The following is a 23,315-nucleotide window of genomic DNA, read 5'->3' on the forward strand; positions in this document are numbered from 1 at the left end:
CGTGGAGTGTTATTACTTCTAGAGATGTTTGATTTAGAGAATGTTAGATTGTCTCGAGGAATGTTAAATTATTAGAAATATTAAATTATTTTATTTAGTTTAAAATTGATATATGTAAATAAAATAATGATAAAATATAGAAGTAAATGACAAAATTAGTAATAAGAGAAGGTAATGTAAGGATACCTACAAAATGAGAGTGTATCTTACATCCTCACTTTCACATCCCTTACAATAGCGCGCTAAAAAGTCTAAAAATATTATGTGGATGTTATGTTACATTCTATGGAGAAATTACATAATCTGAACAAAACATGATAATCTTATATTCCGAAATAAGTATAACCTTAACTATCCGATATAACTTAAACTAAACACCCCATTAAAGTTAACTAAATTAATAGCATTTTCCATATAGACATAACCAACATTTACTTAATTAGTAGAGTCGGCATTCCGTCAAAGCAAGCCTGCAGGGTGGGGCCCATCAAAGCTGGCCCCCAATTTGGTGAGCCATTAAATTCAGAGTTCGTTGCAATTTTTTTGTGGGATGGAACGAGATAAGTCCGTTTTGACGGCTCTAATAATCAGGCTATTTGAATTATATATATGATTATACATAAGAATATTTTTTTTACCAAAAAAAGTTATAATTAGGTTATTGGAATTACGATTGTACATGGCAAAATTAGTGGTTCTAATTTAACTTTTTTTTAAAAAGTATATATTGATAGTCTCGATTTAAGGAATAAATAAGATATTTGAATTAGGAAGATATAGGACAAGATTGGTCATTCTAAATTTAACTCTCTTTTTTTTTTGAAAATATTTATTGATCTTCCTGCTTTGAGATAGTATGCTATGGTCCTTTGTCGGCGCAACAAACCTTTATGTAAATCAAAGAGTTGACAATATTCGCGCAAAAAATACTTCCGTGCTAGTTGTTGATGTTATCACGAGCAAGGATGATATGGCCTATGGCCCAATATCTGACACAATACTTTTTATGTCGGTCTATGTAATTTTAGATGCTATCGTAGTTAATAAGAATGTAATGTACAATATACAAGCATAAAGGTCCAATTAATTATAAATATTGTCCATAATTCACACATTGATTGCTACAATTTATTGTACATGTGATTTATAGATATTATAAAATTAATGTATAACACATTACACAATATCATGACAACTGTTAAAATCGATACTCTATAAACAATTATAAAATACGAAACACGACACGAACATTTTTCCGCGCCGAGCATTGTTGCGTTCCTTGTTAGCAAATGATGGCGCGTCACAACATCTACTACTGTACAAAAAGCTACTTTCCTGTGTAACATGTGAATCTTCAAATGTTCTAACACAGTCTTCACACAATGCACATGAATTGCACATCCTAATGAAGAGCGTCAGTAATCTATTATAAAATTAATTTCATACATTTTTTACTAATATAAAGTCATACAATTGTAATACGGAGTAAAATATAGGCAAGTTGCAGAACTGCCGACCAACAAAAGTGGTCGTGCTATGAATAACCAGAGTTTGGTCGGTCATTGCATACAACTCCAATTTTTTACGCTCGATTTATCATTATCATTGTATATGGACATTTTAGTATTTACATTTATTGTTTTTACCATTATAACTCAACCAATCAATGGAATCAATATTCTACCAAACGGGGTCTTGACAAAATTTTTTTCTACCAACCAAAGAATGGAATCAATATTCTTGACAACTTCTTTTCCATGGAATTTCAATTCAATTTTCCCTCCAATATTTGTCGTGAACCAAACGGGGTCTTAAACGATTTCTACATTTGCATTAGTTTAAACTTTCGTCAAAATAAAAAAAATAAATTGACCATCAAACTACATGCAAACGTGTATTGCAATTTGACCATCCAACTAAAAAATTACAATTGACTCTTTGAAGGACCCAAAATCATTAAAATAAATCAAAATTGACATGTTATAATGGTTATGATGTGATGGTTAATTAATTTTGGATTTATTTTAATTACTTTTAAAAAAAAACAATTATTGAAAAACCCAACCCCCTCCTCACCTTTGTCTCCGTCAATAATAAAAAGAACATGTTAATTTTGGTTTAATTGAACGAGTTTAGATTGTTCAACTCATTTAGAAGTTTTTAAAATTTGATAGTGCAATTATAAATTTTCACTTTTGTGTATAATTTGGTGGGTCTACTCATGTTTAAGTGATTGTCAATCTTGTATTTATACATGACTCAAATTATTTATTTAAGATAACATCTACACACTGGCGATTCGTAAAATTTTTTAACAACATATCATCTATATAGTCACATGGTGGGATTAAGTCCATTGCATTTTTTTTTGTCCATTGCACAAGGATAAGATTATCCACTCCAACTGTAAGGATTCAGGAAGTCTACTCACGACTTGCACGTTTTCAATGCCCAAATATGCAAAGGTAACAATTTCTTTAAATTCTGCCCCACACTAATAATTTGAAAGTGTATGTCACATGGCCCACTCAAATTAAGCTAACGTGGTCCAACATTCCACCGTAATAATTTGCAACATACACCCAAAAGAAGTAGATGTATGAATAGACCAAGATTTTCGTACTAAAAAAAATTAAAAGTTTAAATTATATTAACACTTTTGGTTGAGTACACCATATCATAAAGTCATTTTAATATAATTTACATCTTTTATATGATTTGTAAACTATTATATAAAAAATAAGATTTATCTTGTTTTCCTCGTCACGAAATAATAATAATAATAATAATAATATACGGAGTACAACATTAAAAATAAATAAAAGATTTTGTGAGAATCAATATTATATTGCTGTAATTTTATTTTTATACCACGTGTTGTTATGCCAATTCTAAAAGATTTTTATATATATTTTAAAATATATTGTCCAATACACATAATCTCTCCTGTACCAAATATTCTCCATGTTATTTCCCCCCATTATAAAGGTGAATAAATTTTATTTTAGATTATTTTTGACAAATAAATATTTTTTAATCTAAAGGTAATTGGTCACGAGGCCGGTGTCACAAATTGCAATACCAATATTTTATTTTTGATAAATAATATTAAAAATATACTAATTGTCTATTGTCTATTTGAATTACATGTAATTAATAGGAAGTTTTTAAACTTAAGACGGAATCTGTGTTGTCAAGCGCTCATCGTTAAGCAAATATATTGGGCGCAATGACTGGATGGCTACAAGTTAAGGCATTTGTAAGTTGATGTTTATGTCATTAATTACTATTAAATGGCATTATACAAATTGTTTTTGTTGCATTTTTGCAACCTCATACTTAATTGCTTGTAATTTATGTATCAATGACAATGTGAGAATATGAAATTACAACATCCTGATATAACTAGGTGTGATATTGCCGAGAATCTTATAATTCAGTGGTACTAAATTACTTCTTTGTGTGGAAGGTTATGGTTTTAATTTATAATATAAATTATAAAATATGGACCACGAATTAAGACGACCATGCTATTAGTTTTTTGAGTACATAGAATAGAATTAGTGATTAATATTCAATTTTGGACGCATCTAACATTGCAAAAATTGGTAACATATTATACTCACACATACCAATTAAGTTGCCTACGTCACCACCATTTTCACTTTTCTTTGCCATTAAATATCACTCTCACTCCCATCCCTCAACCTCCATTTTCAAAACTACACGCTATGTTCTATTCCCTGCTCTCTCTCTCTTTCTCTCTCTCTATATCTCTCGATCTCTTCTTCTTCTTCAAGGCGGAGTGAGTAACATCCAATTCGGTGTTGAGAATGGGTTGGATTCCATTGAGATTCAACCAAGAACCTGCAAACAGATCAAAATCTGCAGTTAATGTCTCCCATGGCGGTGTTGTCGGTTTGAGAATTCTTACCCATCATCTTCCTCAAGGAGATGATCATCTTCTCCTTTTGTCTGCATTGAATCTCAGAAAACCTAGAGCTCTGCAACAACCTTGCTTTCTTAAATGGTGTTGTCTCTGCAGAAGAGCTCTCCGCCTCGATAAAGAAGTCTACATGTACAGGTAAACCTGAAATTTTGTCTTAACTAAAAATCTAAGCTTATAGTTGGATTGCGCGCGCATATATATATATATATATATATATATATATATATATATGTAGACAGATTACTTTTGATTGATATTAAATTAAAGTACGTGCTTCATCTCAACTAAAAGTCTAAACTGATGAGAGTATGTCTTGTTTTTTGGGATTGTGTTGTGTTTGTGTGTTCTGAAGTGGACGGTTGTGGTTAGTGCAGGGGTGATCAAGGGTTCTGCAGCGTGGAGTGCAGAAACCGGCAGATTCTTATGGATGAGAGGAAAGAGATAGAGATTGCTACTAAAAACAGACTGGCTTCTCTCCGGCACCGCCGTGACGGCGGCGGCCGCCGGTGCGACGCCAGTGCTTTGTTAGACGAGTACCGACACCGGAGCAAGACGACGTTGTCGCCGTGTCCGAATCGCCGAGCTATTTTCACTCTCTCGTAGACTGTAACCCGTCCGGCGTGGAGAGATCCGAAAGCGAATGTTTCTTACTTTTTGTTTGTTTTTTGTTTTTGTTTTCCCCCTTTTTCTTTGTGGGGTAATTTTTTACATTTCCTTTCTTGAAACCCTTGCCAACTCAAAGGGAATATAATTGTTGTAGCATATAATATAGAGCGAATATTACTAGTGAATCTTGGACAATATTTTTTGTTGGAGTTATAATGTTATAGGCACGTGGACGGATCAAGTGACACAAATTTCAATCCTACCTATGGTCAAGAAAAAAAAAAAAAAAACCGACCAACCAAAAAATCGATGATTGAAATCGAACCATCCGAAGTTCTGAATATTTTGATTTTCGGTTATTAAGGTAAAAAACAGTTATATCTTTTTTAAAGAGAAAATCAAAATTTAATCTAAGTTAAAGAAAAAAAAATCTATCCCGTCCAATTTACATTTTACATAGTCTATCACATCAATTTTAATCATTTATTTGATTGCACGACATTTGTTAACCATATAATGTATAAATATAGTTTATTTATATCTTACTAAACTACTATTGTACTAGCGGACATTGATTTTAATTGATTATAAATACTTAGATATTACTGTTTTCTATAATAATATTGTCCTTTAGCATTAGTAATAAATAAAACAAATTTAGTTATTTTATTAAAAAAGGGGCTTATATTTAATCGATCGAAAATCGTCAATTTAAGTTATATCAACTATGAAGTTTGATTGACTGGTTACGAAGGTTTGGTTAAAATTTCGGTTATTAACCGAAAATCGATCGATACTCACTCCTAATTGTACCTATAACACAAAGTCATTCTAATTCAGTTTATTCCTTTATGTAATTTGCGAGTCATTATACAGTCAAATTTACTCAAAATACACCATCGTATAATAATGCGAATTTTTCTCTTCATCAATATATATATATATATATATATATACACACACACACACACTCAAATTTGGATTCATCTATCACTTGAACTTGATCTCACCTCTATAATAACTAACTCGAATTCAAACTTTCACAGAACAAAACACTAGTAAATTAACTGAATCATATAATTCCCCTACATGCAAATGCAAGTCTACTTACTTATTTATTTATTTATTGTTATTGATTCAATAGCTTTTTTTTTTTTTTTTTTTTTGTCTCTTCTTGATGGGATTCTAATTTATTTTCAAGATATCAATTTTAATTAATAAATAATAATAAATTTGTAAAAAATACCATTGTATAAAATAGGATAGAGAGAGAAATATTTAAGATGTATAATATAAAGTTGCTTTTGAAATTTGGGTTGATTTAAACATATTATTCCTCTTCACAAAATTGGTTGAATCTAATTTTATGAGAGTGACTCAAAAAAGAAAAAGAAAGAAAGAAAGAAAAAATACTCCATGTACAATAATAAAAGTAGGTGAATAATTGAATATTATTTTTTGAAAAATTATTCGATAAAAGCATCACACCTTGTTTTCAAAAGAGTATTGCTACATGTTCTTCATAAAATTTTCATTACGATGACATGGTACTATATGATTGGATCCTTTGGTATTTAATCACGACTATGTGAGGTTAATTAATTCATGATAAATCTATGAGTATCACTATTAGTTTTTTTGATAGACTTCATCTTTTAAGAATAAACATAGTCTAATGTTTGAAAATTTACTATTATTTTTATTTTAATTTTTTAACTTAAGTTATTACATTTATCAATTTAAAATAATTAATAGTTTTAAAAAGTTGTAACAAAATTCAGTCATCTTGTAAAATATTTTTTAGAAAAATAGCAAAATAGCATAGTAAGTAACTATTTTGTGGTACAAATAAATATGAGGTCCACTTCCGATTTAAGTAGAGTCAAAATAGATTTAGGCTATTCGTAGTAAGACGAAGAGATTGATATATTATAGGAAAAAGTGTCAAATAGGCCACTGAACTTATCGCTTTTGTGCAATTGGACCATTGAACTTAAAAAGTGTGCAATCTAACCGTCAAACAAACAAAATTTGTGCAATTGGACCATTTTTACAAATTTTTTTAATTCAATTTGAGTTTAAAACATTTCAATATTGACTCCCAACTAGTATGGTAGAAGAAAATGACACTCTTAATACATATATGTTAGTAATATAATTGGATTTTACCAGAAAAATTTTGTAAAAATGGTTTAATTGCACAAATTTTGCTTGTTTGATGGTTGAATTGCACACTTTTTAAGTTCAATGGCCCAATTGTACAAAAGCGATAAGTTCAGTGGCCTATTTGACACTTTTTCCTATATTATACTCTCAAAATGAGTAATAGGTGAATAAAAAATTGGTTATGAAACTATGTTTATTGAGTTATAAATGCTTATAAATAGCATTTTTCCAACATTGAAAATACAATGTAGATACTTCTTTTTAAAATTCCCATATTGAAAAATATTTTATTACGGAGTACTCCGTATTATTTATATTATTTATCTTATTGAGAAGTGGAAATTGAAAAATTGTATAGCAGTAAAAGCTAAAGTAGAAGGATGGTAAATAGTTAAATACTCCGTAGTAAGTAACGAAGTCGAGTCGTCGAGAGTAAAATTCCAAATATCCACGTAAGCAGAGAACACGCGCCAGCGCTTGAGGCTGACATTCTTGAAAGAAGCTCATCGATGATGAGGATGGAGTGAGCAAAGCGGAAGAACCCCAAGTCTTGAAATTGGAAAAAGACTGCGTTTTTACAATTTCCGGATCTGTGGGCACCCCATTAAGCTTCATGATTTTTATTAATTGTTTTTTCCCTGTCGAATTGCTGAATCCAATCATTTCTCAAATTTAATTCTGTCAGCTGGATTGTCTATTGTCTATTAAATTCGAATTCTACGATCATGATGATCATCCACTCGCACATACGTGGAAAAAGCCCAGAGATTTCTGGGTGTCTTACCCGGATTTTGGTTTACACTCGTACTACATTCGTTCTTGTTTTCCGAATAGAACAGACTGTAAAAGTGGATGATAAAAGGAATTATAATAATAGTAATTGGTTTTACTTTTTATTTTTTCCTCGCGTTTGTTTGGGTTCGTGTTTTTGATGTGTTAATGTTTGACTCTGTGGCGTGTATGGGTAATGTAATTGTCACTGCTCCAAAGCTGACACAGCCTCCCAAGTTATTCGTAGGAGTAGAAAAGATTTATATTTATATTTTCGTTTTTTGTTTTTTAATATTGAGTACTCTTTTTGGGGTATTTGATTTTAACGGTTGTTGATTGTGAATTTTATTATCACAACTAAGAGATGGATAGATATATGTGAAAGAAAGATTCTTAAATCACCGTTTTTTTGTTCTTTTCTTTTCTATTTTCCTTTTTTCCACATTGATTGGATGGATGGGTGGATGGATGGTTAGATTTTTAAGAATAGGGTATTAGGGTTTCTTTCATTCCTTACTCGTACGCATTCTTTTTGTGGATTTGGAGCTTCCAAGTGACGTGGACCCTCGATCGTTGTTGATTTCTCCTTTTGGGTTCTTCGGATTCCTCTGTTTGCTCATCTGGGTCGGTGAGTTTATGTGCTTTTCACCTCCTGACTTGTTTGATTTTGCTTGTTTTTGTTCGATTTCCTCCTGTGCGTTTGGGAATTTTCCTTATTTTGCTTGCCTCTGAGGTTATACACTTGTACTGTTCTGGGTTAACGGAGCAATTTGTTCATTGTGTTCTTCTTGTTAGATTAGGGTTTTACTATGGTTTCTGAAGCCTTTTGTTATCTTTACTTCTGCTTCAGGAGTTGAAGGGAGTTGGGGTGGCATGGTGATTGGTTATGCAAGCCCAGGATTCTATATTGGGTTTGAGTAGCTTTGGAGTGTTTGATGTAGCAAAATTTGCAGATTTCTGTACTCTCACATCATAAAGTGAGGAGCTTGATTGGTTCTGTAGTTCAAACAAGTTGGCAGTCAGGAGACAACATCCTGATGTCTGTTCAAGGGACTTCCAAACATAGTTGCAGTCTCCTTGCAGTTGTGTGTGGTAGAGCTGCTGAAAATATATACAAGCAAGATGTTGCAGATGATAGGCCAGGATATCCCGATTCGGAGATAGCATCATCTGGTCGTTTGGAGGTGTGAATTTATTTATTTATTTATTTTGAATTACCGTGTTTGGATTTGTAGGTTTCAGTGTTGAGATGAGTTTGTATTAACAAATTGTTTGAATATATAGTTATCTTGCTAAGAATAGTTTTTTGCTAAGTGCAGGTTCAACTTCTAAAAAACCCAAGGGCAGATGAATTTCGTAAGGCTCTGGATACAGTGAAGCCAAACATAGTCTTTTTGCAAGGAGAGCAGCTTCCGAACGATGAATTTAGTTCACTAGTATGGGAAGGTTTTAACTTGTCTTCTGAAGAAGCCGTTTCTGGGCTTTCAAGTGCCAGATCACTAACCACAGTATGTTACTCCATTCCTCCTTCCTTCCTTTCCGATAACTGTTTGTATGTTTACCTACTCTCAGAGATTTCCTTTACCCCCCTTGCAAGCAGAACGTTTCTTGATGGAACATTGTATTAAATAGATTCTAAAAGTAGTTTAAGAATTTATTTTTTTAGTACCAAGGTTTAATATAATGCCTTTTAAAATATTTGCTGTATGGTCTATTTCAATGTCCTTCTAAAATGTATAGTGTAGTTTTATGATTCTGGGGTGCTTTCCGTCGTGCATTATCTTTTGGTACTTCGTTATGTGGGTACTTAGATAGAATGTATGTTTGCTCCTATGCTCTATTATCAACTTACTGGATCAATGTTATGCTTTTTTGCTTTATATTTTTCTTGATCTTCTTACTCTCCCCAGTTTTCCCGAGGCTATTTGATTGCATGTGGATTACAGGGCAGAACTTTCTTGTTTCTGTGTTATTATGAGTGTCCAGGACTCCAGGAACAGAAATAATTTGATATAAATCATGATTCCTTGGGTATTTCTATCGTTTTATCAGTTTCATAGTCACTGTTTTCCTAGTTCTTGATTTTATTGCATATTAAAAACTCATCCAGGTTTACTTGGAGATCCCAGAAGGAGAAGAATTGGCCGAGGCTCTTCAGTCCAAGGTAACTAACAATCATTATTCAGACGGGAATATGTGGAGCAGTGATTAAGATCAAGCAAACTGCTTAGTTTATAACCATATATGGTTTTTCTGTTGATTCATTTGCTATATAAATGTTTGCAGGGAATTCCATATGTGATATATTGGAAGAAGAGGTTTTCCCATTATGCTGCCTGCCATTTTCGCCATGCAATGTTCTCAGTTCTTAAGAGGTAATCTTGCATTCTTGCATAAATTTTAAAAAATTCAGGGTAAGTGGCATAAATTCTTTATGCCATTTCTCTGGGCAGTTCTTTGCACGATTATTGGCCCTATTATTGTCCTCTACTAATTGTTTTTTAAACTCTTTTGTTTACTGCAGTTCATCTTGTCACACTTGGGATGCTTTCCAACTAGCACATGCTTCATATATGCTCTATTGCGCTCTCCCGGATAACAGCCAAACGGTTAGTGGTAAGGTGGTCCCTCATATTCTTGGAGACCCTCCAAAGATCGATGTTCCTCTGCCAGAGCTAGTCGGTGAAGATGAAGAAGAAGGCTCCTCTGAAGCTCTTCCTGCCATTAAGATCTACGACGATGATGTGACCATGAGGTTTCTTGTTTGTGGAATGCCACGCTCATTGGTAAGAGGAATAGACAGTTTTTCTTGTTTCCCTTTTTCACTATCTATTACTTTGACTGTGAATTCATTGTTTCGGTGTAGAACTTATTTGTTCACGAAGTGGATTATTTTCTTCAGGATACTTGTCTATTGGAATCTCTTGAGGATGGCCTTAATGCCATTTTAAGCATAGAGGTGAGTATAAAAAATAGTATATGTTTTGCGTTATCAAGATTCTTATTTACCATTTACGGAAGAAGGGATAAGAATTCCAAAAGACGCTGATCCCAGTTTGTCAAATCAAATTGTGCTTACAATAAAGGGAAAGTGTAATAATTTATATGGAAAAATGTCACATGATTGAACATTCATTAGTCTCCTGCCATTGTTGGCAGGTGGGCCATAAGAAAACAAATAAAAAAGGTTAATGTGCGTAGTATCTCTTAAATAAACGGGGAAGAATGAATCTCGCAATTGATTTTGTTACTGAACCTATTTTTATTTGTTGATTTTTTCTGTTTACAGATGCGGGGGAGCAAACTCCATAATCGTGTCAGGTATATTCCGTCAAACTATTCTTATTTTTATTTTTTCCTTAGAGGTCCATGGAAAGTTGGGTTATCCATTCTGAAATTTTTGTTTGAATGAATATCCAAGTTTTTTCATCAACTTGGTCTTCGTGATTCTTTTGCTTCTCCGACTTATGGGAACTTCTTTTATCCATGTTGGATCCGAATATCCTTCTTTCCTGCTATTAAATTTTTTATTTCATATTTCAAAATGTAAAGAGGGAAAGGGGGATTTAGTTGTTGCGTTTGGTGGTTTCTACTTTCTAGGCATCAAATTCACTAATCTTTTCTCCTTCATCTAATGAGATGAGAATTGAGAACATAATGATGTGTTAGTCCAAAAAATGGTCAAATCCCGTTAACTGCTACTAAACTATACCTCTATACAGTGCCCTTCCACCACCACTCGAGGCAAGTACATTTTCTCGTGGAGTGGTGACCATGCGATGTGATCTATCGACTACTAGTTCAGCTCATATCTCGCTTCTGGTGTCAGGCAGTGCTCAAACATGCTTTGATGATCAGGTAACGCCAGCACAATTTACTTATCAAAAAAAAAAATTCTTATACAAAAAACTAAAAAAATCAACAATATTATCATTTCATTATTCATGTTCTCTCATATCCTAGTTATAGGTAGTGTGTATGATGAATTTTTCTTAATCTGCTTTGGGAACATATTCATTTTCAGCTTTTGGAGAACCACATAAAAAGTGAAATAATTGAAAAGACTCAACTGGTTCAAGCAGTGCCAAACGGTGATGAAAGACGAATGCATTTGTCTGAACCTCGAAGATCCGTTTCGATAGCTTGCGGTGCAGCAGCTTTTGAAGTTTGCGTGAAGGTTCCTACATGGGCTTCACAGGTTCTAAATCTGAATGCCTTTTCTTTTAACTTTCCCTTCTTCCCGTTCCCGTATAGGCTTTAAATGGCCCACACTCTTCCCGGTTTAGGCTGTATGACTTGAAATTTTAGTTGAGCAACCATTAAGTATTCATTTGCTTTTTGTTGTAAACTTTTCCAGGTTCTAAGGCAACTAGCACCCGATTTTTCGTATCGTAGTTTAGTTGCACTTGGTGTTGCCAGCATTCAGGGAATAGCCGTTGCCACGTTTGAGAAAGAGGATGCAGAACGAATCCTTTTCTTTTGCTCGGAGCCGGGGAAGGATCTCCATTCTAGTAGTTTTAACGCAATCACCCCACCTATCTGGTTAAGACCGCCTGCTCCTAGCAGAAAGAGGCCTCGTATGTGCCAAGAAACGAGCCGTAACCCCCAAAGGGATCATGGTGAAAGGGGGAGCGGAGTAGCAAATGGGCTTGTAACACCTATGGCTCCCGCTAGACAAAAACTGAAAGCTGCAGCAATGAGGCCCATTCCCCATATCCGTCACCGAAAAATGCTTCCCTTCTCTGGAATGTCCGAGGCGGAGGCACATGACGGACACCCGGTTAAATCTAATTTGCCCGTAGTTCCTTCAACAAAGGCGAGTAACATTGGAGTTACTCCTGTTACCCATCGCAAATCAGTGTCGACCTCTCATCAGGCAAAGCAAATTATATCTCTCAATCCCCTTCCTCTGAAGAAGCATGAATGCGGTAGAAGCCCAATACACGTTTGCTCTGAGGTAAGAAAATGTCGGTTCTGACTTTCCATACGAATGTCCTTGAAGAATACAATTTATGTTCTCTGACCTTACTACCCTTTTCTCTTCTTGCAGGAGGAATTCCTTAAAGACGTAATGCAGTTTCTTATACTTCGTGGTCACAGTCGTCTCATTCCTCAAGGTGGACTTGCCGAGTTTCCAGATGCTATACTCAATGCCAAGCGTCTTGACTTATTCAACTTGTACAGGGAGGTGAGCTTTCTTTTCATTGTCCTAAATATATTTTTTTTCTTTCTTGTTTCCACTGATAAAACTTGTAAACTTGCTAATAAACATCAATTTAATTGTAACTGGAATCCAAATATTCCATTAGGTTGTTTCTAGAGGCGGTTTTCACGTTGGAAATGGCATAAATTGGAAAGGACAAGTTTTCTCAAAAATGCGCAATCACACGGTGACAAATAGAATGACGGTAAGTCCACCCCTCACCCTGTCTTCAAAAGTAGTACTCCGTACATAACAACTCGAGGAAACATTGTAACTCGTGATAGTGTTCCGTACTTTTGGATTCGAACTAGCAAAACAAGGAAGGTAATTCCACCTGTTTCATTTGATTTCTCGAACAGGGTGTTGGAAACACACTTAAAAGACATTACGAAACCTACCTCCTGGAGTATGAACTTGCCCACGATGACGTTGATGGAGAGTGCTGCTTGTTATGTCACAGGTCAATATCAATATTCATCAATCAAGTATATATTTTGAAAAATATGACGATTGAACCTTAACACTCTGCATTTTGAATCCTCAACAGTAGTGCAGCTGGCGATTGGGTTAACTGCGGGATATGTGGCGAGTGGGCGCATTTCGGCTGCGATAGGCGGCCTGGACTTGGCGCCTTTAAGGTATTTCTTACTACATACACTCTTCTCCTCCCACGCCATTCTTCCTAGAAAAGAAAGAAACAACATATTCTCACGATTTTGACATGCAGGATTACGCAAAGACAGATGGACTAGAATACATATGTCCTCAGTGCAGCATATCGAATTTCAAGAAGAAAATTCAGAAAACGACCAACGGCTATTCTTGAGGCCTAACACGAGAACCCGGTCTCTGGGGTTTAACTAATCCTGATTCTTGTCTAAATTTTATTTTGCTATTTTTTGTTTTTCTGCCTCTGCATAGTTAGATCTTCTTGTTACTGCTTAGAGTTGGTAAGTCCAGCATGTGATATTTAGGGCATAGGTAAGTTTAAGCTGTTGGGGACAAATAGTGGAAAGTAGGGAATAGAAGCAAGAAAGTGAAAAAAGTGTAACAGCAAGGAAGAGTGAGTGAGTGATGTAATATATATATCCATAAACCATTTTGTAATTGTAGCTTTATCAATGTAGTTATTGCACATTTCTCTTTCCACTAATTCTGTTATAATGTAATATTTTTTCATAATTACTTTTTCAACCTACTAAAGCACAAAAAGTCAATACTGCATTCACCTGGGTTTGAACTCATAACTTTCTATTTGAGAGAGCCACTTTGTATCACTAGATTACAAGGTATAAAATTGACCATGCATGTTCCTGTTTTTTTGTACGAGAGCAAAAGAGAAATTAAAAGTGTGGTCAAGTCACTCTAATACTACTTGTCGTCGCAATAGAGCTTTAATATTAGCTATTCACAACATTTAACATGAAGTTTATAAAACTTTCTTCCACGTTCACATGAATACAATCTATCTTTTGATGACTATGTCACATCTAACAATTTCAACCTTGTTCACACATAATATGAAAAATAAAAATGTCTCTTAATTTTCCCTTTGTCATTTTATCCACCCTATTCCAAGACCAACAATCAACATTGTCGGCAATTCTTGTAGATGGTTCCCACCACCTAATTGCATAGTTCATCTCATATGATTATGGGTCAAATATTTTGTTCAACTTTACACGTACCATATTCTATAAAGTTCATTAACCCTACAAAATGGATCATCCTTTTTTTTTTTAAAGTAAAAAATTCACAGTTACTATTTAAGAGTATGTGTTAGGCAAACTCTGCTCATATATAATAGTCTTCAAATTACGTTAAAAAAATTTAACTCGCACTAAAAAAAATCTATGCAACTGGTTCAACCAAGAGAGCGTTGACAATAATCAAACTTGTGACATTTAAGTACGAGAGTCATGGTTTACACTTAATCCACTTAGCCCTGTTTTAGTACATGAATCATGCTATTTTAACTACAATATATTATATGTTAGTTAAGTGTTGATACAACTCCCTATTTAATACCTCCCTTTTTTGCTTTGATCTATTTTTTTAAGCAAAAAGTTAAAGCAGATGACGATGATGATGATGAAGAGTGTAAGAAACTAAGAACCTTCGCCACAAGGTTTTAACTTTAAATTTTCAAAACGATAAACACTTGAGGTTTTGAATACAAAAGTCACATATAGTTTCCCACTAAAACATAATTAAAGCCTAAGTGATAAGAAAGAGCATGCAAAAAGGAAAAGTTGGATCCAATATTTTACATCACTTATAAAGTTGTAATGATGATCTTGATTCATAATTGGATTTGTAGCATTCTTTATTAATGTCAATTTTGATCTAAAGTAGTAAAGTGTATGTGAATGTTCATTCATCTCTTAGTCAAACTAGGAAAACATATTTATAACTTGTGTTGGCCCCTTAGTGCAATGTGTTTGTGTTAGATACAAGACTTGTCATTGTCTATATAATAAGTTAATAACTATCACGTATATATGCATGGGCATAATAGGTAAAAGTGTTGACCGGGTGAATCAATAACCAACTCTAACTCCTTTTTCAGTGAGTATTTATTCACGTTTTAGCTAGTCTCGAGTTTTTTTTTTTTTTTGACGTCATTTGGTTTAGGCTTAGCTTGGCATGTTTGAATCATTGGATGAGCGGCACTAGATCTTGAACAATTTTTCTTAATAATTATCTCATCACCATCAAATAAGTCAATTTTTTGAGTGAACGACTGAACATAGGTTGATGTCATCGGTTTTGGCCAAATCCATCATTTCTGAATTTTTAGCTGCATAAGAGCGTGAATCGTTTACCCTAATTATCTCATCACGTACCATCATTCTTAATTAATTTTTGTAGTTAACATTTGTAACTGCATTTAACAATTTATGTGTTATCCTTTGATATCTTGCATTTGAATTCAAGAATTGATACTCAAAGTACAAACACACAACCACACATCCAATTACGTATAGTACCCATCATTGCTTGGCCTACCATAATTAAAGACCTTCCCTTCCAATATCGCAATGATCGATGTCGACAACTGTAAATTACTCCCGCCAATCATGACCGTCAATCCTTATTAATATTTTAATGTTATCAAACACTAATACTATATAATTTCTTTTTAGCTAGCTTGGTCACTATTAATTACTTTCTTTTTATACCATGATTCAATATTATGTCATGATTAGCAGCAAGACTTGAAGGGCTATTCAAATTGTAGTACGTAAACTTTTTAGAAAACATTAAATGTTGTACAATGTTAGGTTAGTGGTACTACTACTATCATTATTATTATACTAGTGATGACTAGGTTTTTGTACGTATGATGTGTGAAGTGTCCACGAACATCCTAGCAAGAATTATTATTATTATTATTATTTTTTGAGGCAAACAAATTTAGGTGAAGGAAAGGGATAAAAAAAGAGAGAAAATCTAGTCTCTTCTTTACAAAAAAATATCATGAAGTTTAATTATTCATGCGTCTATCGTGTATAACCATATAGTTAATGCAGAAATTTATCTCCCTATGAATGTGTTTGATAAAGCACATCCAAACCATTATCAAAAGTCACCTAATAGCGTCAAGCAAATGATAGTGCAGATTTAATTTTGAGTGCTTGAAACAAATTTCATCTTATTACATAAAAAAAAAAAAAGCAATAAACAAAATCCTTTATTACAACAAAGTATAAGTCCCATACATAGTTCAAATTTCTACCATAATTTTTAGAAGTGAAGAGGTAATTTTGTTTGATATTTAATATACACATTATTCTTATGCTATTTGTTACAGTGTAATAACATGTAAACCAGACAAGAGAAGTAAATCACACTATAAAAACTCTTTATACTGAACTTATTAGGATCAAATGCTTACCACTATACCAAAAACATAAGAAAAATATAACTTTATTTTCTTATCCTGTCATAATTTAGTTATGTATGGTTTGATGCTGAACTTGACCTTTTATATCTCTACCTAACAATTCCCTAGCTATTAGATGTTGGGCGCTTGACCCTTCACTAGTTTCCACCATCCAATAAAACTCGATTGAGAAGACCAAATAATGACAAAAATTAAATTTATAATTTTTTAATACGAAAATTATGCTACACTTACTAAGTCACCGTTTCGGAGGGAGATGGTAAAGTTTCGGTGGACGTGCGTGGTGATGGGTGTGTCTCTCCGGAAATGAAAAGAAAAGTGATAGGCGGAGAGTGGAGACAGAAACCCTAGCTTGACTATTAGTCAAATATACACTATGCACTCAATGCTCTGTATTATATTTGTCATCACATTCACTACATCGTTGTACATGACGTGAGTTCGTGTTCCCTTGCATTGCTGCGTATGATATGAATCATATGGTGATTAGAGTTGCGAAATATATACGGTAACTCATCATTAAGTACGTATAAATGCACTACAAAATGTTCAGAAATGCACCATTAAGTGTGATACATTTTCTAGTGTGTGGTGCATTAGTGCATATCTGAACTGTGTGATATATTTTTACATATTTAATGATGAATTTACATCGATCGCACGAGAAGCACGGTCCGCATTTAAACCAGTATCTATGAGATGTTTTAATTTTTTTATTGTATTAGTAACAACTTAATAACTAATTTGCTTATGTTAAATAAAAATTAAATATAACTAAAAGGACTCTTTTATTATTGATTAATAGTAAGATGTCATGTTGTGGGAGGAAATTTCCTTTATTAGTACTCCATAGTAAATATTAATGTAAGTAATTATTTTGGTAATATTTGATCAGATAAGATCACACGTGCAACTGCTCTGATTTACATCATATCGTATATTGGTTTTTACAATATTTTATTGCAGTATATAAGTACATAGAAGAAAGAATCAGACCCAAAATGAAGAAATTAAAATACATTTTATTAAATGACAAAAAAACATATCCGACACCACCAGAAATGTATCAGTGCCTTGACAGCATCACAATTATAAAATGTCTCTTCCTAATAACCACTAGCTTACATATAACTAATTAATTAATGGTGCATGAATCTTTTTACCATTTGGCCAAGTCTTAATCCAACATGGTGTGACTGGTAAATCACGTTTATGTATAATATTTCATAGTATATAAGTTAAATATGAGAAATAAATTAAATTAAATTAAAAAGACTTTGTGCTTGGCCTGACCGGTTTTTCTAAATTGAACTAGTCGTTTTTAATTAAAGGAGTAATTAAATCACATAATTATATTTTAAAAAATTATTAATTAAATAATAATTATAATTTTGATTTTAATTTTTAGTGTGTAAACTCATGAACCAAAGCACTCCTAGTTTGAACCAATAATTTGTGCGGTAAAAAAACAAACTAAAAAACGGAGTACGAAGCGAAAGAGACTGGCCAGCGAAAAGCGTATCATATACGATAGAGATAGAGGACAGTTTGGTAGCATTAAAGCGAATGCACCAAAAAGTCCACATTATTTCCAAAAGGACCTACAAAATTCCAAACAATCCTTAATCACCGAATTCCCCATCGAATCTAATTCTTCACTGTCTCATCCTCAACACTGTCCGGATCTCATCCCTTTCCCGCGTTACCCATAAATTGACTAAACTTGCTATTAATTTCACCACCTAAGTAGTCAATGATTGATCAATATAGTTGGTCATAAACAATAAATTATTTTGTCATTTTTAATCAAGTATTATTTTTTACATATAACACTAAGAATGCAAATGACTCGAGTCGAGCTAATTAAACTCGAACTTAGGTTAGAATTTGAGCTTGAAATAGTTATAATGATCCACTCGAGCTTCACCAAGCTTACAAATTTATACTCGAGTTTGACTTGTTAATTTTTATGACTCACAAGCAATATGATGAGTCATCAATGTTTTAAACTCGAACTCAACTCGATTACTTAACAAGTTACCTCTAAGAAGTTACCTTAAGTGCATGTAGGTGTGCCTGACTCACACCTGCATGATTTCTTCAGTTTTTAATAAACATTAGTGTGTCAATCACTCATATGATATCGGTGTGCCAACCGTGCACGCATTGGGATGGGTGCAATTTGTGCACCCCATGCACGTCCGAGCATCTTTCCCTTCCCCTTTCTCTCTCCTACGGGTCCCACAAAAAATACCAACATTCGTAGGAGGAGCTTACATTTTTCTTCCATCTACATCACTCACAAAATCTCAAAAACTGGTCCAAAATCTACTAATGTGAATCTCCTAACTTATTAATCAATCATTATTCTTGATTGTTGTGGGAGAGCTATCAAAAATCAATGTTAGGAAGTATGAATTGCACATGAAATATAATTGGATTTGACAATCATAGTTTAAGACGACACACTTTACAGCGGTGTCATGTACTGTAGTAAAATATGTTGTTTCTCATGTGAGTTTCACTGCAGTAGTAGCGCACTATTATCATTGTTTTTATTATTATCGCTGCCCATTTCACTCATTTCTATGCTCTCATCACTCTCTAATGGCAGCAGTTAGTACACTTGTTCTTCTGCTTTCTTGTTTTCTTCCCCAATTCCTTCTCTCGTCGGTTTTAGCCGCCGGAGATGGAAGAAAAACGTTCATCGTTCACGTTCAGCGGGATGCTAAGCCTTCCGTGTTTCAGACCCACGACCACTGGTACGAATCTTCACTCAACACTCTTTCCGATGGGGATGGGGCCAATCGGATGATTCATACGTACAGCAATGTTTTTCATGGGTTTTCTGCGAGGATGTCGGCAATTGAAGCGAAAAAAATGGAGTCTTTGCCGGGGATTCTTGCGGTTATTCCCGAGCAAGTTAGGCGATTGGAGACAACTAGGTCGCCGGAGTTTCTAGGGTTGACGAGGACGGATAGTGCCGGGTTGCTTAAGGAATCGGATTTCGGGTCGGATTTGGTGATTGGGGTTTTGGATACTGGGATCTGGCCGGAGAGGAAGAGTTTTAGCGATGAGGATCTCGGGCCGGTGCCGGCGAAATGGAAGGGGGAGTGCGTTGCCGGGAGGGATTTTCCGGCGAGTTCTTGTAACCGGAAATTGATTGGGGCGAGGTATTTTACTAGGGGGTATGAAGCCACGAATGGGAAAATGAATGAGTCAACGGAGTACCGGTCTCCGCGAGACTCGGATGGGCACGGGACCCACACCGCCTCAATCGCGGCAGGCCGTTACGTGTTTCCGGCTTCGACTCTAGGATACGCCCGCGGCGTCGCGGCTGGGATGGCTCCCAAGGCTCGGCTCGCGGCTTACAAAGTGTGCTGGATTTCCGGTTGTTACGACGCCGATATTCTCGCCGCGTTTGACTCCGCCGTCGCTGACGGCGTCGACGTTATCTCTCTCAGCGTCGGAGGAGTCGTGGTGCCGTACTACCTCGACGCAATCGCTATCGCCGCGTTTGGCGCCTCAGACGCCGGCGTTTTTGTCTCGGCTTCCGCCGGCAACGGCGGCCCCGGTGGGCTCACCGTCACCAATATCGCGCCGTGGGTTACCACCGTCGGAGCCGGAACAATCGACCGTGATTTCCCGGCAGATGTACAGCTCGGTAACGGGAAAATACTCCCCGGAATGAGCATCTACGGCGGCCCTACTTTAACTCCTCACCGGCTTTATCCGTTAATTTACGCCGGAAGTGTCGGGAGTGACGGTTACTCGTCTTCACTGTGTCTTGACGGCTCTTTAGACCCTAACGTCGTTAACGGGAAAATAGTGTTATGTGACAGAGGTATCAATTCAAGAGCGGTGAAAGGTGAGGTCGTGAAAAGAGCAGGCGGAATCGCAATGATTTTAGCTAACGGCGTTTTTGACGGCGAAGGGCTAGTAGCGGACTGCCACGTGTTACCGGCAACGGCGGTGGGAGCAGCCGCCGGAGATGAAATAAGGAAATACATAAGCGTAGCTTCAAAGACCAAATCTCCACCCACCGCCACTATACAGTTCAGAGGTACCCGGCTCAATGTCCGGCCCGCACCCGTGGTGGCCTCATTCTCCTCCCGCGGGCCAAACCCGGAGACGCCCGAAATTATCAAGCCCGATGTGATTGCGCCCGGGGTGAACATCCTGGCCGCTTGGCCCGACGGAGTCGGGCCAAGCGGGCTCCCATCGGATAATCGCCGAACAGAATTCAACATTTTATCCGGCACCTCCATGGCCTGCCCTCATGTTTCCGGTCTAGCCGCGTTACTAAAAGCGGCCCACCCGGATTGGTCCCCGGCGGCGATCCGGTCCGCGCTGATGACGACGGCGTACACCGTCGACAACCGCGGCGAAGCCATGACCGACGAGAGCACCGGAAACTCATCCACCGTCATGGATTTCGGCTCCGGCCACGTTCACCCCCAAAAAGCCATGAATCCCGGCCTCGTCTACGACATTTCCTCGTACGACTACGTCGATTTCCTCTGCAACTCCAACTACACCACCAACAACATCCACGTCATCACCAGAAAATTCGCCGATTGTCGCGGCGCCAAACGCGCTGGCCACGCCGGAAACCTAAACTACCCGTCATTCTCCGCCGTTTTCCAACAATACAGCAAACACAAACTCTCCACCCACTTCATACGAACAGTCACCAACGTCGGCGACCCAAACTCCGTCTATACCGTCTCCATCAAGCCCCCGCCGGGAACGACGGTGACGGTGGAGCCGGCGCGGCTGCCATTCCGACGAGTGGGCCAAAAACTCAACTTTCTCCTCCGGGTACAAACCGAAGAAGTGAAACTCTCGCCGGGAAATTCCCGCGTCAGCACTGGATCAATAACTTGGTCGGACGGAAAACACCAAGTTACTTCCCCAGTAGTTGTCACATTGCAGGAGCCACTCTAATCCCCGTTCGCAGGAACAGACCTATTCCATGAAATGGTATTAGTCTATTCCGAGAACCAAACATTCTCGGGAATAGACTTATTCCATGAAATGAAATGGTATTAGTCTATTCCACGGACCAAACAGGCTCATATGTGTTATATATATAATGTAGTATAAGAGCTGTGGACAGATATCAGAGAGTAAACTCTACTATCTGATCTGAGTTAGTAACTTTGTGTTGGGTTTGCGTTTTGTAACAGTTCATAAGTTGAGCTGAGTTTGAGGGACGGGTAATCTTTTCTTCTTTGTTGTAGAATGACAATGGATCTTTTAAGTCTGTTATGTAAAAAAAAATGTTGTATTAGGCTGAGACAAAGATCGTGCCGTACGATGTTTCGGAGCATAGTGTTGGTTTCAGTTTCTGTTTATGCTTGAGAAATTAAAGATCACAAAACACTTGTCTACCATGTTAATTGGTTGTGTTCATACCATTTTAGACTTTGCCAACTTATGAATATGACATGAAAAACGCATGAAATAGATCTTAATTCATTTGGGCTTTGGGCAATGTATGGCTTTTGGTGTGTTGGATGGAGGATTAGAAACATAGTGTTAACTCTTATTTATTTTCTTATATTGTGCACCTTGGTCCACAATATACGGACTGCGACTGAACCCACTTCTTTTGTATGAAAGTGCAATTGGGTGTCACTAGATCACAAGTTCTTAGCATTCTTATAAGCATTATATATAATATAATTTGCCAAATTCGAGAGTGGTGCTTGCATTTTTATAAGCATCTTGAGCCCAACATTAATCTAATGTAAAAGCTTATGGACGTGTTTTACAGCCCAATTGGTTGAGTTTGCAAGGCCCAGATTATGTTGATTCATTGGGCTTCTTCGGAATGAAAACCAAGTCAACACAGTATATCATTAAGTATTTTTATAATCTCATTACTATTACTATAATATAATAACTCAATTGGATAACTCAAGTGGCAAATAAGTTCTCACAACGATTCCTTTTGAGCCAGCTCATGTGCCTCCCAGAACGAATAGACCGAGAAAAACCTAAAACACCTCGTGAATTTCAAAAAAATAACCATAATATAATAGCAACTAGAGGTGACCAAATTTGGCCATCTTTACAGAACTAACTGAAGCATGGAATTGGGCTTATTACGACAAAGTTATCCTCCTATCTAGGATTCCAATAGTCCAATCCAGATTGGATTAGGATTAAAAAAAAAACTATGACTCGAGAAAGAGCAGGCCTAACGAGGCTGGCCTACTAAGACCCGTGGCGTGGGCTAGGCCATATATATATACGTATATATATAAATATGATTGACAAGATAATTTTATTCGAGGTTTGGCTATTTACTATCACGCTTGATTTGTTTCAAGTCACGTTGGTGATTGAACTGGACCTGATAGGAGTGATAGGTGAACAGACTCATCAAGTGGACAACATTTTTTGTGACGTCTAACAACGAAGGTAAAACGATAGATTCATAGTCCGACAATGACTAATCCAGCAGTACCACTCGAAAGTCGAATAAACATGAGCTCTGAGCAGTATGAGGTGGGGCATATGTTATTTGTCATGGGCAATTAAATTGGTTTAAATGGGCCAAACCTGTTACTTTCCACTTGCCCAACTTGTTTTCAGAAATGACCTGATTGGGGCCCATCTTTCCATATGCCAATTTTATTTTATTTTTTATTTTTTTTGGCGAATATCACCCGATATTTATTTTTGAGTTGTGCATTCTTATTCGA

At 36.0% G+C, this 23,315-nt stretch overlaps 3 protein-coding genes across 4 annotated transcripts; all 3 read left to right on the plus strand.

Moving 5' to 3' along the window:
- Positions 1 to 3,697: 3,697 nt before the first annotated feature.
- LOC116011078 (FCS-Like Zinc finger 17-like) lies at positions 3,698 to 4,764 on the plus strand. The gene is made up of 2 exons (XM_031250589.1): positions 3,698 to 4,084; positions 4,324 to 4,764. The coding sequence occupies exons 1-2, from the start codon at positions 3,834 to 3,836 to the stop codon at positions 4,550 to 4,552; spliced, it is 480 nt and encodes a 159-aa protein (XP_031106449.1). The 5' UTR covers positions 3,698 to 3,833; the 3' UTR covers positions 4,553 to 4,764.
- A 2,470-nt stretch (positions 4,765 to 7,234) lies between these two features.
- LOC116010343 (AT-rich interactive domain-containing protein 4-like) lies at positions 7,235 to 13,877 on the plus strand. 2 transcript variants are annotated; one of them, XM_031249704.1, is made up of 16 exons: positions 7,235 to 8,120; positions 8,343 to 8,676; positions 8,812 to 9,000; positions 9,603 to 9,656; positions 9,779 to 9,867; positions 10,017 to 10,278; positions 10,395 to 10,451; positions 10,782 to 10,813; positions 11,215 to 11,350; positions 11,517 to 11,690; positions 11,850 to 12,449; positions 12,543 to 12,680; positions 12,802 to 12,900; positions 13,055 to 13,155; positions 13,243 to 13,333; positions 13,423 to 13,877. In XM_031249704.1, the coding sequence occupies exons 2-16, from the start codon at positions 8,530 to 8,532 to the stop codon at positions 13,519 to 13,521; spliced, it is 2,268 nt and encodes a 755-aa protein (XP_031105564.1). In that variant the 5' UTR covers positions 7,235 to 8,120; positions 8,343 to 8,529; the 3' UTR covers positions 13,522 to 13,877. The 2 variants fall into 2 exon arrangements, with proteins under 2 accessions (XP_031105564.1, XP_031105565.1); XM_031249705.1 differs by having other exon boundaries at positions 7,235 to 8,116.
- Positions 13,878 to 19,099: 5,222 nt separating this feature from the next.
- On the plus strand, positions 19,100 to 22,004 carry LOC116010306 (subtilisin-like protease SBT1.5). The gene is made up of 2 exons (XM_031249655.1): positions 19,100 to 21,584; positions 21,652 to 22,004. The coding sequence occupies exon 1, from the start codon at positions 19,210 to 19,212 to the stop codon at positions 21,547 to 21,549; it is 2,340 nt and encodes a 779-aa protein (XP_031105515.1). The 5' UTR covers positions 19,100 to 19,209; the 3' UTR covers positions 21,550 to 21,584; positions 21,652 to 22,004.
- The last annotated feature ends 1,311 nt before the right edge of the window (positions 22,005 to 23,315 follow it).

This window comes from Ipomoea triloba, chromosome 2 (assembly GCF_003576645.1).
Source record: "Ipomoea triloba cultivar NCNSP0323 chromosome 2, ASM357664v1".
Lineage (NCBI taxonomy): Eukaryota > Viridiplantae > Streptophyta > Magnoliopsida > Solanales > Convolvulaceae > Ipomoea > Ipomoea triloba.

Excerpts from the sequence above, each read along its gene's own strand:
- LOC116011078 (XM_031250589.1), top strand. The coding sequence starts at position 3,834 with ATGGGTTGGATTCCATTGAGATTCAACCAAGAACCTGCAAACAGATCA. Across the intron at positions 4,085-4,323 it reads AAAGAAGTCTACATGTACAG|GGGTGATCAAGGGTTCTGCA; the intron begins GTAAACCTGAAA and ends TGGTTAGTGCAG.
- LOC116010343 (XM_031249704.1), top strand. The coding sequence starts at position 8,530 with ATGTCTGTTCAAGGGACTTCCAAACATAGTTGCAGTCTCCTTGCAGTT. Across the intron at positions 10,452-10,781 it reads ATGCCATTTTAAGCATAGAG|ATGCGGGGGAGCAAACTCCA; the intron begins GTGAGTATAAAA and ends TTCTGTTTACAG. Across the intron at positions 13,334-13,422 it reads CTGGACTTGGCGCCTTTAAG|GATTACGCAAAGACAGATGG; the intron begins GTATTTCTTACT and ends TTTGACATGCAG.
- LOC116010306 (XM_031249655.1), top strand. The coding sequence starts at position 19,210 with ATGGCAGCAGTTAGTACACTTGTTCTTCTGCTTTCTTGTTTTCTTCCC.